Raw genomic sequence first — 15887 nt, forward strand, 5'->3', positions numbered from 1 at the left:
AAATTCCAATGTCCTTTTTTAAAGAAATAGAACAAAAAAAATCACCAGATTTGCATGGCATCACAAGAGACCCCAAATAGCCAATGAAATCCTGATAAAAAAAGAATGAAGCCAGAGGTGTCACACTACCTGATTTCAAATTATACTACAAAGCTATGATAATCAAAACAGCATGGTATTGGCAGAATAAACACATTAACCGGTGGAACAGAACTGAAAGCCCAGAAATAAAACTACAGGTATATGTGCAAACAATTTTTGACAAAGGAGCCAAAAACACACAGTGTAAAAAAGAAAGCCTGTTCAATAAATGGTGCTGGGAAAATTGGAAAGCTGCATGCAGAATAAGGAAACTAGACTACAGTTAGTACCATGTACCAAAATTAATTTAAAGTGGATCAACGACCTAAATATAAGACCTGAGACAATGAAATATATAGAAGAAAACATAGGTACTAAACTTATGGACCTCGGTAGTCTAGAATGTGGTATGAATTTGACCCCAAAGGCAAGGGAAGCAAAGGCAAAAATAAATGAATGAGATTATATGAAACTAAAAAGTTTCTGCACAGCAAAAGAAATTGACAACCAACCGAATGGGAGATGTTATTTGCAAACAACAGCTCCAATAATGGGCTAATATCCAAAATATATAAAGAACTCATACTACTCAACACCAAACAAATAAACAATCCAATCAAAATATGGGCAGAGGACTGAACAGCCACCTCTCCCAAGAAGACATACAAACGGCCATCAGATGAGAAAATGTTGAACTTCACTAGCTATTAGGGAAATGCAAATCAAAACTACAATGACATACAACCTCATACCTGTTAGAATGGCTATTATCAATAAGACAAGGTAATAACAAATGTTGACAAGGTTGTGGAGAAAAGGAACCCTCATTCACTGCTGGTGAGAATGTAAACTGGTACAACCATTATGGAATGGTGATTCTTCAAAAAACTAAAAATACAGTTACCACATGATTTAGCAATCCCTTTTCTGGCTATCTACCTGAAAAACTCAAAATCATGTATCTGCAAAGATATATGCACCATTATGTTTGTTGTATTCACAGTGGCCAAGACATGGAGACAATGAAGGTGTCCTTCAACAGGGGAGTGGGTAAAAAAGATATGGTACATATATACTACAAAATACTACTCAGCCGTAAGAAAAGATGAAATACTGCCATTTGCAACAAGGACAGGCTTTGAGAATATTATGTTAAGTGAAATAAATCAGTCAGTAAAAGCTAAGAAGCATATGATTTCCCTCATATGTGGCATATAAAACTGAAACCCAGAGACACAGAGAGACAACAGGATGGTGGTTACCAGAGGGAAGGGGAGGGTGGTAGAGGGTAAATGGGGCCAAATATAGGGTGACAAAGATAATTTGACTATGGGTGGTACATACACAATGCAATATACAGATCAGGTATCATGGAAATGTATACTTGAAACCTACATGGCCCTATTAACCAATGTTATCCCAATAAATTTAATTTTAAAATTTAACTATTATACTTAACAAAATTGGGAAAGATTATACTTTAATAACTATGCTTCTTTGGTCTTAGAAATCTTAATGTAAAGTTTTCAGTATAATGACATGTGTCATAAAAGGATAAATTTCTATTTCTTTAACTTGATCCATAGAAATGGCAGGGCAAGGCAGTAAAGCAGGTAATTTAATCAAATATAATGTGCTGTATAACCCAGGTCATTTATTTGAGAGTCCAACATTCATGCAGAGGCTCTCTAACAGATCTCTGAAAGTACAGACAAAATTTGTATTTGTAGATATGTGTCTTTTCTGGGGAAAGAGTCATTAGATTCTCTAAGCAGTCTGTTATTTCTTCCTCTAATGCCACCCTACATATAAAACAAGCTTTAATGTTCATTATTTCATTTGTTTCTCCCATTTGTCCTAGGCTATAGGAGAAACAGATCATTTTATGTGCTCTCCCAACTCCAGCCTAAACTCCCCCAGAAAACACTGTTTTTTTTTTTTAATGTCAAAATATATCACTGTCTTTGAAATGCAATAGTGCACCCCTAGTCTATGGTGTAGTAATTAAAGTCATGGGCTTTCTGATACCTGTATTTAATTCACAGCCCATCACTTAATCTGTGAGACACAGGGCAGATAAAACCTCTTTGTAAGTCACATTTCCTAGACTATTCAATGAGCATCTACCACAGCATTTGCTGAAAGGATTAAAAGGTAACACATGTAAAATATCTTTATTAATTACTGCAACTAACATCTCTCAGGTCCCATTTCTGACCACTTTCTATCTTTCCAGATCATTCTCTTAAATATACTTAGTATCCCCATAAGACCTACACTTCTCACTTTTTTATCTCCTTTAGGTCCTCTTTTCCTTGTGTAAACAACTTAAATTTCATGGCCAACTGTCGTTACCACCTTCACACACAACCTCAACTACTGTGTTTTTTTCCTCATTTCATCCTACTTGGCAAAATTACAATCATGAAAGAATCCAACTCTCTGCCTATTTCCCACCAGCACCTAAGTAGATGTTGGAGTCTGCCCTGCCTGGTCTCAGGAAGCTGTAACCCTCTGTGACTCAGGCTGAGTTGAGAGACCTCCGGACCAGGAGGCCACTAAGGAGACAAAACTTATTTTCCTCGCATGAATGCTGTCTGTTATGTGCCTGGCCTCCTATGCTTGATCAGTTAGCCAATGATGGGTAAGATTTCCCATGGGGGTAATCATCCAAGACAGGCATGATCACAGGAGGCCTCAGGGAAGAGACTTCAGGCTGTGGATATAAAGAGGTGATGGACATCAACCCCTGCCCTCTCGGCTTTGTCAAATCCTGAGTCCTTGTTCTTAGTTGTAAGAAATCCAAGTCTCCTGGCTGCCTTTGTCTCCTCTGTTGACTCAGGCCTGTGGAAATAACAGGGGTGGTGCAGCCCAGACTAGAGTCGGCGGACCCCTGGGGTAATCAGGCCTGGGACATAGAATATGCAACATCCTGTGAGATCTGCTTGCTGGAGGATGTTATTAAATTAGAATATGGCCTTGGCTAGCGTAGCTCAGTGGACTGAGTGCGGGCTGTGAACCAAAGCATTGCCGGTTTGATTCCCAGTCAGGGCACATGCCTGGGTTGCAGGCCACAGCCCCCAGCAACCGCACATTGATGTTTCTCTCTCTCTTTCTCCCTCCCTTCCCTCTCTAAAAATAAATAAATAAAATCTTTTTAAAAAATTTAGAATATGAAGGCATAGGCAGGAAACGAAACTAGCTTTTAGGTCCTGTAGTGCTAAAACCCCAAACTTTGCCCAGAATCCCAGCGGGAGTTCTGTCAGCACCTTTGAAAGTTACCTATTCCTATTGATCTTTTCTGCTAGACTGTGAATCCACAAACTGTGTCTGTATTCTTAATAAAAAGCCTTCTCAGGCAAGGGCTCAGTGCACTCCTCGCTAGAGAGAGTGGCCGTTTCGTCCCTATTTCCCCACAGGACCCAGTTGTCTCTGTGTATGTTTTTCTCGTGTTTCAATGAGCATCTGCAGCAGGGATGGATACTGCTGGCCGGTATCCGCCACACATATACAACCTCAACTACTGTGTTTTTTTCTCATTTCATCCTACTTGGCAAAATTACAATCCTGAAAGAATCCAACTCCCTGCCTATTTCCCACCAGCACCTAAGTAGCTAATAGGGCCAGAGGAAAACTCACAACCATACTGAATGGTCTCATTTAAATTCATGCCCACAAATCTCAAGTAGGTTCTTAGTGTCGTCCAGGAGATCAAATTTAAGCCTCGACCATTCACTCTTCCACTCTCCTACACTATTCAAACCTCCACCTCCTCAAATTTCAATACCTGCTTCCTACATTCACTCTCAGCTAATGACTTTACTTCCCATTTCAGATTATATCTGAAGTCATACAACACTGCCTATCTTCTTGTTTGATTTATGATATATTTATGTTCCTAGCTAAAATCAAATCTCCACTTTTAGATTTTATTCCTTCTCAAGGGTATTAGGCTTCCAATCTGTTTTTCCTTCCCTACCCTTGAGTATAAATACTCAAGGGTATTAGGCTTCCAATCTGTTTTTCCTTCCCTACTGGATTATTCCCAAAGGCACACAAAAATGTTATTTCACCAATCATTAAAAACAATAAAATCCATTAAAAGCTTCTCCTCATACTTCTTAGTTCTCCTCAAAAGAGTTGTCTATATTCACTACTGTTAATTTCTCTCTGCACATTCCCTCTTGAACCCTCTTCTATCACGTTTCTGCTTCTATTACTCAACCAAAACTGCTCTCATCAAAGTCACGAATAACATCTACTTTTTTTTAAAGATTTTATTTACTTATTTATTTTTAGAGATAGGGGAAGGGAGGGAGAAAGAGAGGGAGAGAAACAGCAATGTGTGGTTGCCTCTCATGTGTCCCCTACTAGGAACCTGGCCCACAACCCAGGCCTGTGCCCTGACTGAGAATCAAACTGGTGCCGTTCCGCTTCGCAGACCTCCACTGAGCCACAACAGCCAGGGCCAACATCCACATTCTTAAATCCAATGGTCAAATTTTAGCCTTCATCTTACCTGACTGATTAGTAGTATTAGACACAGCTAATGACTCTTTAAAGCATTTTGTTATTCTGGCTTCCAAAGTATCACTCCTCATCTTCTTCTAAGTGGTCTTCACCATTCTACATCTTGTATTCTAACTTCCAAATTTTGGGGTGTCACAGGGCTCATTCTTCAATGTTTTCTTTTTACACTTACTCCTTGATGATCCCATCTTATTTCATAGCTTTGAAGACCATTTAGGTGCTAATGATTCCCAAATATATTTTTCACGCCTGGACCACCATATATTGCTGAGTATAATGTGCACTTTTCCCACCGAACTTTTGAGGAAAGAATAAGGATGCACATTATACATGGGTAGTACAGATTCCATATCTATATAAATGTTTTTTAATTCTTTTATTTATGCTTATGCATTAAGTAAGTGTAACTCTAGAAAGCAATAACAATATCCATGTCAAGAAATAATGCTAAAATCCCTTTATAATACAAAAACAAGTATCTAAATATAAATTAAAAATTGAATTAAAAAATTAAAATGAAAGATTTTTTCCCCCTGAAAATTTTGGCCAAAAATATGGGTGCGTGTTATACACGGGAGCATCTTATACACAGGAGTGCATTATAAATGGAAAAATATAGTACTTCACTGAATTCCAACTAATATTTTTTTCAATAGCCTAATTCACATCTACACTTCAATTTTTAACAGATATATCAAAACTCATGTGACAAAAATAACCGATCCTGATCTCACTCTTTTAGTCTGTACCACTTCAGTTCAATCACCCCATCTTTCCAGTTGCTTGGGTAATAACAACAAAATCAAACAAATAAAAAAACCTGCCCTCTGGAGTCATCCTTTATATCTCTCTAACATTCCATATCCCATATATGGGCTAATGTGATTGGCTTTTCTTTTATAATATATCCAGAATTCCACCACTTCTACTTACCTTCACTGATACCACCTGGACCAAGCCAACACCATCTTTCACCTATATTACTGCAGTAACCATTTCAAATTAACAGCAAAAGTGCTATTTTAAAAATGTAAGTCAGGTCTTGTCACTTCTCTACTCAAAACCTTCCGATGGCTCCTTATTTTGCTCATAGTAAAAGCACAAACTCTTACATTGACCTAAAGGTCTTACATTACCCAACCCACTTACTTATCTCCGCCTGCCCAGCTCTGCAGACTCACTGCACGATACCTTAATCTCATAGCTAGTCCTTGAATTTGTGAGGCATGCTCCTGAAATTATACAGAAATTTCAGGGCATCTGTAACAGCTGTTACCTGTCTACACCAGCCTTCCCCATTCCCCAAGATACCTATCTATATATTTATCATCCTCTTCAATTTTTCAGCTCAAAAGTCAACTTCTCTTTGAAGCATACCCTGAACGCCACATTGAAAATTACAACCTGCTATAACTACCCTCATCCTCCTTCTTTTTCTTTCCATAGCACTTCTCTTCTACTGTACCATAAAATTACTTACTGCTTCTGTCCCCCACCACCTGAATGTGAGTTAGCTACATGGGGGCAGGGATTTTTACTCATTTTGTTCACTGCTGTATACTGAGTACCTAAAATAGTGCTGTATACAATAACACATTATAGCTTTTTAACCGACACATAACTAACCTTTTAATGAGCTGTTCTCTGAATGAAGTGATTTGTTGTTTTCCTTTTGTTCACAGAGGTAGGTATGCTGTAACACTCTTTTCTCAGCTCCATTACGTGTGAAAATTTTGTTACTTTCACTTTTTGGTGGTTCCAACACATTATTGTTTCTTGATGCTTGTTCTTGCTTGTTACGCATTACTTTTTCTTTCATTCTTTGAAATACTTTTACTGGCGATTCATAGTTTGCTTTATTTTTCAATACATCCTTGTTGGGCTTTATAGCACTGATGTTAAGAAAACTATTAGAGGTGCAAGGCTCTGCTAGCATGGTAGATTGGAATACAATTTTATCTTTAGAAATTGGCATTTCTAAGAATTGGTTCTCCTTATGGTCATTCAATTTTAAAAAGGAGTTCTGATATTTCACCAAATCTTTTACAGGAGTAAGTGTGCCTGAAGGAATGCTATCAAAAAAGACTGCATGAATGGGCATATTTCTCCTTTGAGAAGATGTCTCTGAGGACAAGTGAATTCCTGGACGTTTCAAAGGTGTTGTAATCATCTTGATAAACAGGATTTCCTCTATTAGAAAACTTATTCAGACACAATTTTAAGGACAGATCTTCAGCAGGGGCCCAGAAGAACCTGTAATTCAGTTTGAAAGCAACCATTATCATGCTCTGGTACAAAAAAAGTTAGGTATATTTGCTTTCCTTAACAACATTATACTAATGAAAAGGTTTAATTGGTTCATAACAACACTGGATTACCTATAGCTAACAAGTCAGATTAAGATTTTATATTTTTGTTAAACCTCATTTTATTATTTTCTAATAGATAAACAGTTTATCTATTGAATACATAATCTCTTAACAAAAAGGTAGGATTCACCAAAACATGTACTTAATAGCTCTAAGAATTGAATTTTGAATGTCATTTTTGAAATTTACTTAAACCTCAAGTCTGGGAGGTTCCAAGCTAGTATTAGCATCAAAAGCATTAAAGGACACCTGCATATGGCAGTATATTAGGTTACAAAAGATTAAGTTTCACAAATATAGTTTTTCCCTTTAGGTACTTAAATTTTAAGGCAGCAGATACAATCACATATCCTAATAAAATCTGAAAAATCAACTCAAGTTTTTAGGTAAATAATCCCCAGTTCTGATTTTATTATGTCACAGAACATATCAATTTGAGATTTTAGTTGAAAAGCCCTTAAATCATTCTAATTAAAATTTTCTTTTCATGCTATTTAGGAATTTTCAAGGGAATCATGTACTTGAGCATACATGGTCTTACACTTGTTTTAGCTTGTTTCTTATATACAAATTTTATATCTGACACCTAGAAATTAAGATTATAGATGATAAGCTATATAACTGCATTTTGTAATAATTGGTAAATAAGTAAAATATTTCAACCCAAAGAGCTTACTAGTCTAAATTTAAAGCATCTCTTATTGCTGAATTTATAACTATTCCATTAAGTCTTTGACATTATATAAACATAAAAAGCCTATCACAGAAAATACTAATGCAGCTAGACCAAAGACATCAAAAATCTTAATGTACAGTTAACTTCTGTTAGAAATAAATATGCAAGTTAAAAATTCACATACAAACTATTTTATCCAATAGTTTATAGGAGAAAAAGAGAAGGAAATATTTCTCAATAACAAGAGCTGATAAAGAAAAGTATTTGGGAGTCTAGCTGTATGATACAAAACCAATTAATTCTTCCACAGAATATTAATTCAACAAAGATGCACTAACACATAATTATATGGCAATGTGCTAGTGGTATTATGGAAATTATGTGCTAGCAGTTACACTACTCACTAGCTGTTTATTTTCAATTCCCAAAACCAAAAATTAATAAAATGGGAAACTGTATGAAAAAATACAAAAGTATGTGCAAATTTACACAATCTCAATTCCTTAGAACCTAATGAAAAGCTCAACAGGAAGTATAAACTATAAATTAACTAGCAGAACTAAAAATAAGCCCAATGTGTAGTAGGCACACATAACTGCATCTAAAGGCAGATAATTATGGTCATATTGAAAGGCTCCAAGATCAGCTCATATCGCCTCTTCCATGTTTCCCAATCTCTTCCCTCTCAATTCAGCCGTGTGGTAGGATGGAGAGATGGGTCATCAAAATTTTAAACATCTTCAAAAAACCCTTCTTTCCTACCATGTGGTAAATAGCAACTCAATAGAAGCCAAAAGAGTTGGCAATAGTTGACAGTAGTTTCACTATGGTTGATCTAGAACAAAGAACAGAGGGGGAACAAATCGCCTAGGATTTTCTCTGACCATAGAGGCTTTGCAGAATAGACAATGAAGAAAAACAAAACACCATGGGGTAGAGGCCATCAAGAAACACCTGAAGGCCCTGTTCTCCTCCTACTTAAAAGAAGAGCAAATCAAAGAAAACAAATTATGCTGCTCAGACTCCAATGAAACAGAGAAACATTAAAAATGGGGATCCAGTAACTGGCACTCCTCAAGTTAAGTAAGGAAAGAACAGTGTCTTGAAGGCCTAGTATACTTGACTCAACAGAAGTCACTAACAAAAAAATGGTTATCTTCTTTCTGGACTGGGAAAAAGCAGGTGAATTCTAAAATGGTATGCTTGTGCTTTCATTAAATGCTTAAAGCTATTTGGAAAAATCTAATCCTTATAATTTATTCTAAAAACTGACAAATGTTGATATACTAGGAAAAAACTGTTATTTATTGAAATTAAAAACTCAGGCATGGGAAAACCATTAGATAAACAGGCTAGCTATGAGCATTCATAGTAAATGTAAATATAAACATTAAACAACTGTTATAATGAACAGGATACTGAATATAACGATTACTTTTCTTCCCAAAAAGACATGAAATTTTTTTCTAGGAATTCACTGTAGTGGTAGCAGTACTACCTCTAATTATGATAATGGAATGGGCAAAAAATTCCAAGGCACACTAACCAAAACTGGGAGGTTGAGTTGGGAAAAATGAGAGAGGACTTGTTAATTAACTGGTAAATGGTAAATTTGAACCCCCCTAAAAAAGCAGTACCTGTTATACAAAGAGACTAAATTATATAACATTCAAAGAGAACAAATGAATCAATTTTAAAAATGATCAATACAGAAAATAGACAAAGGACACTGATGAAGGCAATTAACAGAAAGATTACAAAGGCCAATAAATGAGTAAAATGACACTCCATTTACTAATAAATGAATACATGCAAATTAAAATAGTAAGACTTCTTATACTTATCAGATTGGTAAAGCTTAATTTCAAAATACAGGTGTGCACTCCACTGATCAAGAAACTCCCTGAAAATGAGGAAATTATGGCACAGGGTGTTAAATAACCTGCCCCAAAGTCCCACTGACAATGATTAAGAGCTGGATCCAAAACTATCTGATTTCTAAGCCCAAGTTTTTTAAACAGGCACTGTATTAGGGACGTTCACCAGGATACGAAAGAAATTAGAAACAATCTAAATGTCTAATACAGGACAAAATTCTGCTACATCCATACAACTGAATTCTATGTACTCAATAAAAACACATTATATGATGACATAAAAATAGCTAGGACATATTAAGTAAAAAAGAAGCACGACAGAACATACAATCGCGTTACGGTTAACACACACACACACACACACACACACACACGCAAGTAAGAGCAGGGGGGAAATCTGAAACCGTACCAAACTGTAAAGTGTTTATATTTGAAGAGTAGGATGAAGGGGCCTTTCATCTTCGAATTAGTTTTGACATCTAAAATGTTCGCAACCAATACATAATTTAATCAGAACAAAACAAAAGTTGGATGGATCAATTGTTTCTACAGCCCTGTGGATCTTGGGTTCCAAGGTGAAAAACCGGGCAGCGATGCACACAATTTTCCTCCTTGGTAATTTTCTAAAGTCAAGTCCCCCGCCAGCACCCCCACGCCAGAAGTGATTTTAGAACAAAGGCCTAGAGCACACATCTAGACAAATCTGAACGAAAGTGGGCTACTTTCTTGATATGCAGTAGACACGCAACAAATGCACACACCGAATAAGTGAGTAGTTGTGAAACTACTGCCAAAGACAGAAATATTACAAAGCTCTCGAGGACCTAGAAAGCTCAAGGGCTGGGACGCGCAGCTCCAGAGGGGCTCGGCGGCAGGAGGGAAGCGGAGGGACAGAAGGCCGTACCTGGAGTGAAGGGCCTGGCAGACAGAGGCGACAGCGGTCCCGACTCAGCTTAGTGTGGATGCGGGCCCAGGCGTCTCAGGGTCGCGCCTCCGACCCTCGCCCGCACCAACCAGCAGCCAGGAGCTCCTTAACACCCACAACTATGTAAGATTCAAATTTGAAGAGCCCGCCCGCCAGCCAACCGGGCACCGGCGCGCTCTGGAATTGCGTCACTGTGCGTCTCAAGCGGACTCACGAAAACTGGGGGCGGCCTCTGCGCCCCGTAGGCAATACAGTTTCCACAAAAGGTCGGTAACCCAAGTTACCATGGGTACCGGTAGCGCCTCTCCGGTCTTCCTCAGAGTTCGTTTCGTATTCAAGCGGCAGGCGCCATATTGCGCTCCGCCGTTCCACCCATTAAGCTCTGCGGCAGGGAGACCTACGCCAGACAGGCGTACGTCATTCCTCGGCTGCGCGCTCAGGATATTAAAGTTTGGTCCTTCGCAGCTGCACGCGTACCTGGTCCGCGTGCTCGCGGTGCTTGCTTATACGCCCGACCTGCCGAGTAGGTTCCGTGGAGTTGGTAGTTTTCTGAAGGTATCAGATATTTAAGACCCAGAAAGAACGTCTTGTTTTTGAGGAGATAATGGGCTGAATGCAAATTTATACTCAGCGCTGGGTTATTTAGTTTGAGCTATTATCTCAGAAAGTATGATTTTGTGTTGCAGTGTCGTTTGTGACGGTGGCGCCTCGAATGAGCCCTATACTCAGTAATGCTGTCCACTGATTTAACCACCGGGAAGATTGGTGTATTTTTGTTCCAGCGCCCCAGCAACACGTAGTCGCTGGCTGGAGGCATTGTACAGAGCGCCTTCTTTCAGTCTTGCTCGCTGACACGGAAGAGCAACACGAATAATAAGGGTTTTCAGCCCTAAACCCTTTCCAGTTCCAGCCCTGAGTCTTTTCCAGGAATTCTGCCCTGCTCCCTCCATCCCCGCACCCCCCCCCCCCACCGCATTTGGGACAGAAGTTTATTCTATGTTTCATTTGTGAAAATTCCTCAACATTCTAGAGGCATATGTCGCTTTTCTCCATTAAGACTGGACTGAAAAGGTTGTAATGGATTTTATTAAAGTGTCTTGCAATCCCCCTTTCTAAATCCTGGATCTGTTAGGGGACTCAAGACTTAGAAAATTTTAGCTTAAGGTAAAAAGTTATAAATCTAGCAAGTAATGTGTATGTTAAAGCTTTTGTTTCAGAAACTACAGATAAGGCCTATCCTGGCTCCTGGGAAAACAGCCAGTCTCCTGGGGCACTGCTAAAAGATTACTGCCTGGGGACATCCGGACCTTTTGTGCTAGAGGAAGATAAGATGACTGCCATTCCTGGGAACCCTAACTGCCCAGAACAGGAATGCTGTGGCTTCAATCACCTAATCCTCCCTGAATTTCAAAGCTCTCACTGCAACTTGTTTATACACCCACCCCAACCTTATAAGAGATGTGGGCTGGAAAGAAAAGACAAGATGGTTTGTTAGGGTATGAACCCACCATCTTCTCAGATCACCAGCTATCTGAATAAATTGTCCATAAAGATTTAATCACTGTTATTGCTTATTGGATTTGGTAGTGACAGCCTGAACACCCGTGTCTTTTCTGGTTACGTACCCACTAAGTCGTGCACACCAAATATTCAGAATCCAAAATATACATTTAAAGTATGCAAATGAATGCAAGTGAGGAAATAAAACCAGTTGGAGTGGGGTTGGAGGGGAAGCAAATCCAGAGACAAAATGAAGTTTCTGCCTGTGCAGCATAATGAGGAAATGGCAGGACATGGATTTACACCAAATTTGTGGGAAAAGCCAAACTTAAAATGTATGTTAAGTGGCACGTATGAAATACACTGTGTGGAATAGAAAAACTTTGCTCAGTGGATTGAGCGCGGGCTGCGACCCAAAGTGTCTCAGGTTCAATTCCCAGTCAGGGCACATGCCTGGGTTGCAGGCCATGGCCCCCAGCAACCGCACATTTGATGTTTCTCTCTCTCTCTCTCTCTCTCTCTCTCTCTCTCTCTCTCTCTCTCTCTCTCTCCCTCCCTCCCTCCCTCCCTCTCCCCTCTCTAAAAATAAATAAATAAAATCTAAAAGAACACCCCCAAAACTTTGAAGAGCCGGCATTCACACTGCAAAGCATCTGAAATAGAGATATTAGAGGTTCTATGCTGGATGATGGAGATAGCTATGGCTCACACAATAAGCCAAAATAGGTACCTTGAAATATTAAGGTCAGTCACTCAGAATTACAGACTTTTTTAAAAATTAGGCACTTCTTATGTAAGAAGTAACCAGTATGTAGCATGTTTCAGGGTGAACAGAAACAGAAATTTACATAAAGATGATTAATGATTTTCCAAGCAAAACTGGGTAAAACAGTTTGTGATGAGAAGACATAGAGGCCAAAAGAATGTTCATCTGTCCATTGGAACACCAATGGTGACTCCCTGTATGGGCCCTCCTTTAAATTTTTCTGTCTGCCAGGAGCAGAAAGCTTCCATTAGGCACAGTCAGCCACCTGAGATTTTCTGCTCAGTCCTAAGTCTGTAACTCATAGGAGCACATGCAATTTCACCTAGGGTCCAAGGGACAGACACAACCAAGGGACTGAAAACCTCACACTGTTTGGGAATTACTGCTAAATCATCTGGGTTTGCTTAGCCTTCATCTGCTTAGCCAGGACCATGGTAAATTCTAGCAGGGGTTCTAATTCACCATATGGCATTTTGGGGAAAATTAGAAAAAAGATGTTCTTTTTCAAGGCCAGTGTTTCTCAACCAGAAGGGACTTCTCTGCTAACCCCCACCCTTCCACCCCTGGGGACATGTAAACATAAATGTCACAACTGAGATGGGCCATTGACATCTAGTTAGTAGAAGACTAGATGTTTAGGAATGCTACTAAACATCCCATAATGTGCAAGCACAACCTCTGCACTGCAAAGAATTAACCAATCTAAAATGTCAATAATGCCAAAATTGAGAAGTCCTACCCTTGGAAGATAGCTCTGAAATGGGGTTTTAGTCCTCTCTGTTGTGATCCCTTATGTAACATAAAACTGTACAACCACTACTGACTTGTCTGGGCCTAGAGCAAGGATGAGGATGGAGTCGACAGGGAGGTTACCCAGGCTTTATGAGAGCAGAGCCCTTCAGTGGAAAAGACTGCCACCGAAGGAGGTTGCAATGTGATAGAGATAATATACAAACACACAAACATATAAACAACATTGTGAATTATAGTAAGTGCTATGAAGATGTATCAGTTCAGATCCTGCTAGAAGGTTAGGGTAAGATGGATTTAGGAGTGTAAGATATTTACTGGGAGATAAGGCCTGTGAAAATTTAAGGGGGATGAGGATGTATTGGGTCTGGTAAATCTTCAGACCTTGATGCAGCTCTGACATTTTTTTAAGGAAAAGGGGCAAAGGAAACAGAATTGGGGAGAGGGAAGCTAAAATTGCGATGTAGAATTGACAAAGTATTGGCTAACCCAAAAGGGAGATTTGAGGTAGCTTAATAGGGGAGTCCTTTACTGGGCAGAAATGGGCACTTCCTGGAATTCATCATGTGGGGCCTGCCTGGAAAGAACATGACTTTGACTCAAAGCCTTAAATTTTTTTTAATTAAAAGATTTTTCAATTGAGATATAATTGACATATAACATTATATTAGTTTCAGGTGTAAATAATGATCTGATATATTTATATATTGTGAAATGATCACTACAGTAAGTCTAGTTAACATCCAACACCACACAGTTAAAATTGTTTTTATTGTGCTGGGAACTTATAAGATCTACTCTCTTAACTTTTAAATATATAATACAGTGTCATTAACTGTAATTATTAAATATAATAATTATATGGTCACCATGTTGTACATTATATCCCCAGGACTTATTTTTTTATAACTGGAAGTTTGTACCTTTTGATCACCTTCACCCATTTCTCCTCTTCCCGGTGCCCCTCCTTCGTCAAAGGACCAACCTGTTCTTTGTTATATTTCACTTATAGTGCCTCAAGGACCATCCACATTGTCGCAAATGGAAGGGTTTCCTTCTCTATTATGGTTGAATAATATTCCATTGTAAATATACACCACATTTTTTCAACCATCAGTGGACACTTAAGTTGTTCACCCATGGCTTGGTGATTATAAATGATGCTACAATGAAGATGTGGGTGCTGTTATCTTCTTGAGAAAGGGATTTCATTTCCTTCAGATTTATACTTAGCAGTAGACTTACTGGAATATGGTAGTTCTATTGTTAATAGGTAGTTCATATGGTAGTTCTATTGTTAATTTCTTGAGAAATCTCCATACTCTTTTCCACAGTGACTAGATCAAGCTAAATTCCAGGACCAGTGGAGTAGAGTTCCCCTTTCTTCACATCCTTGCCAACATTATCTCTTGTGGTTTTGATGACAGCCATCCTAGCAGGTGTGAGATTACATCTCATTATGGTTTTAACTTACATTTCCCTGAGGATTAGTGATGTTGAGAACCCTTTCACGTACGTGTTGACCATTTGTGTGTCTTCTTTGAAAATATGTCTGTTCAGTTTCTCTGCCCACTTTAAAATCAGATTTTCTTTTGCTGTTGGGATGTGTGAGTTCTTTATGTGTTTAACATTAACTCTTTATCAGATGTATGATTTGCAAATATTTTCTCCCATTCCATGGGTTACCTTTACATTTTGTTGATGGTTTTCTTTGATGTGCAGAGAAGTGCTTTAGTTTGATGTAGCCCCACTGCTTATTTTTGCTTTTGTTGCCTTTGCTGTTAGTGCCAAATCTTAAGTACTTTTGCCAAGACTGATATCAAGGAGCTTACTGTATGTTTTCTTCTAGTAGTTTTGTGGTTTCAGGCCTTATCTTCAAGTCTTCAATCCATTTTGAGTTCATTTTTATGTATGGTCTAAGATAGTGGTCCAGTTGCATTCTTTTGCACGTGGCTGTCCACTTTTCTCAACACCATTTAACGAAGTCAAGACTTTAACAGATCCTGAATGCAATGCTGTTTGTTGAAGGCTGTCAGCTAACTGTACTCCTCATAGAGCAACTGCACTCTTTCGTGAAAGGAGATTAGAATTGCACACTTTCACAGCTGTCACAGAAGGACAATTTAACAATTATAATAGAAGATCCTCTTAAGGGACTTTTAATGTTTTTGTTGTAAAACACAGTAAGAAATATGTTTCACATTGTTACCTAATAAACTAATAAATACAAAAACTGCATATAACTAAAATAAGACTTTTTAAAACAGTACTTTACTGTGCACAATCCATGCTGATATTTTCTTCTTATATTTACTGTTTTTTTTAATGCTGTGTATAACTGTAGGTCACTGTGAATATTTTCATGTTTTTGCATGATTAAGGCTTTATTTTTTTAAAATTATGATGAAATTAA

At 38.4% G+C, this 15887-nt stretch overlaps 1 protein-coding gene across 2 annotated transcripts in view; it reads right to left on the bottom strand.

Moving 5' to 3' along the window:
- MIS18BP1 (MIS18 binding protein 1) overlaps positions 1 to 10809 on the bottom strand; it is a 59613-nt gene extending 48804 nt beyond the window's left edge. For both annotated transcript variants that reach the window (XM_045848530.1, XM_045848531.1), the window contains exons 1-2: positions 10438 to 10809; positions 6238 to 6864 (exon numbers count right to left, since the gene is read on the bottom strand). In XM_045848530.1, the coding sequence (XP_045704486.1) occupies positions 6238 to 6781 (544 nt within the window). In that variant the 5' untranslated portion in view covers positions 6782 to 6864; positions 10438 to 10809. The remainder of the gene's footprint in view (positions 1 to 6237; positions 6865 to 10437) is intronic.
- Positions 10810 to 15887: the final 5078 nt, after the last annotated feature.

The sequence above is a fragment of the Phyllostomus hastatus genome, unplaced genomic scaffold (assembly GCF_019186645.2).
Source record: "Phyllostomus hastatus isolate PE091 unplaced genomic scaffold, TTU_PhHast_1.1 phas_contig_62, whole genome shotgun sequence".
NCBI lineage: Eukaryota > Metazoa > Chordata > Mammalia > Chiroptera > Phyllostomidae > Phyllostomus > Phyllostomus hastatus.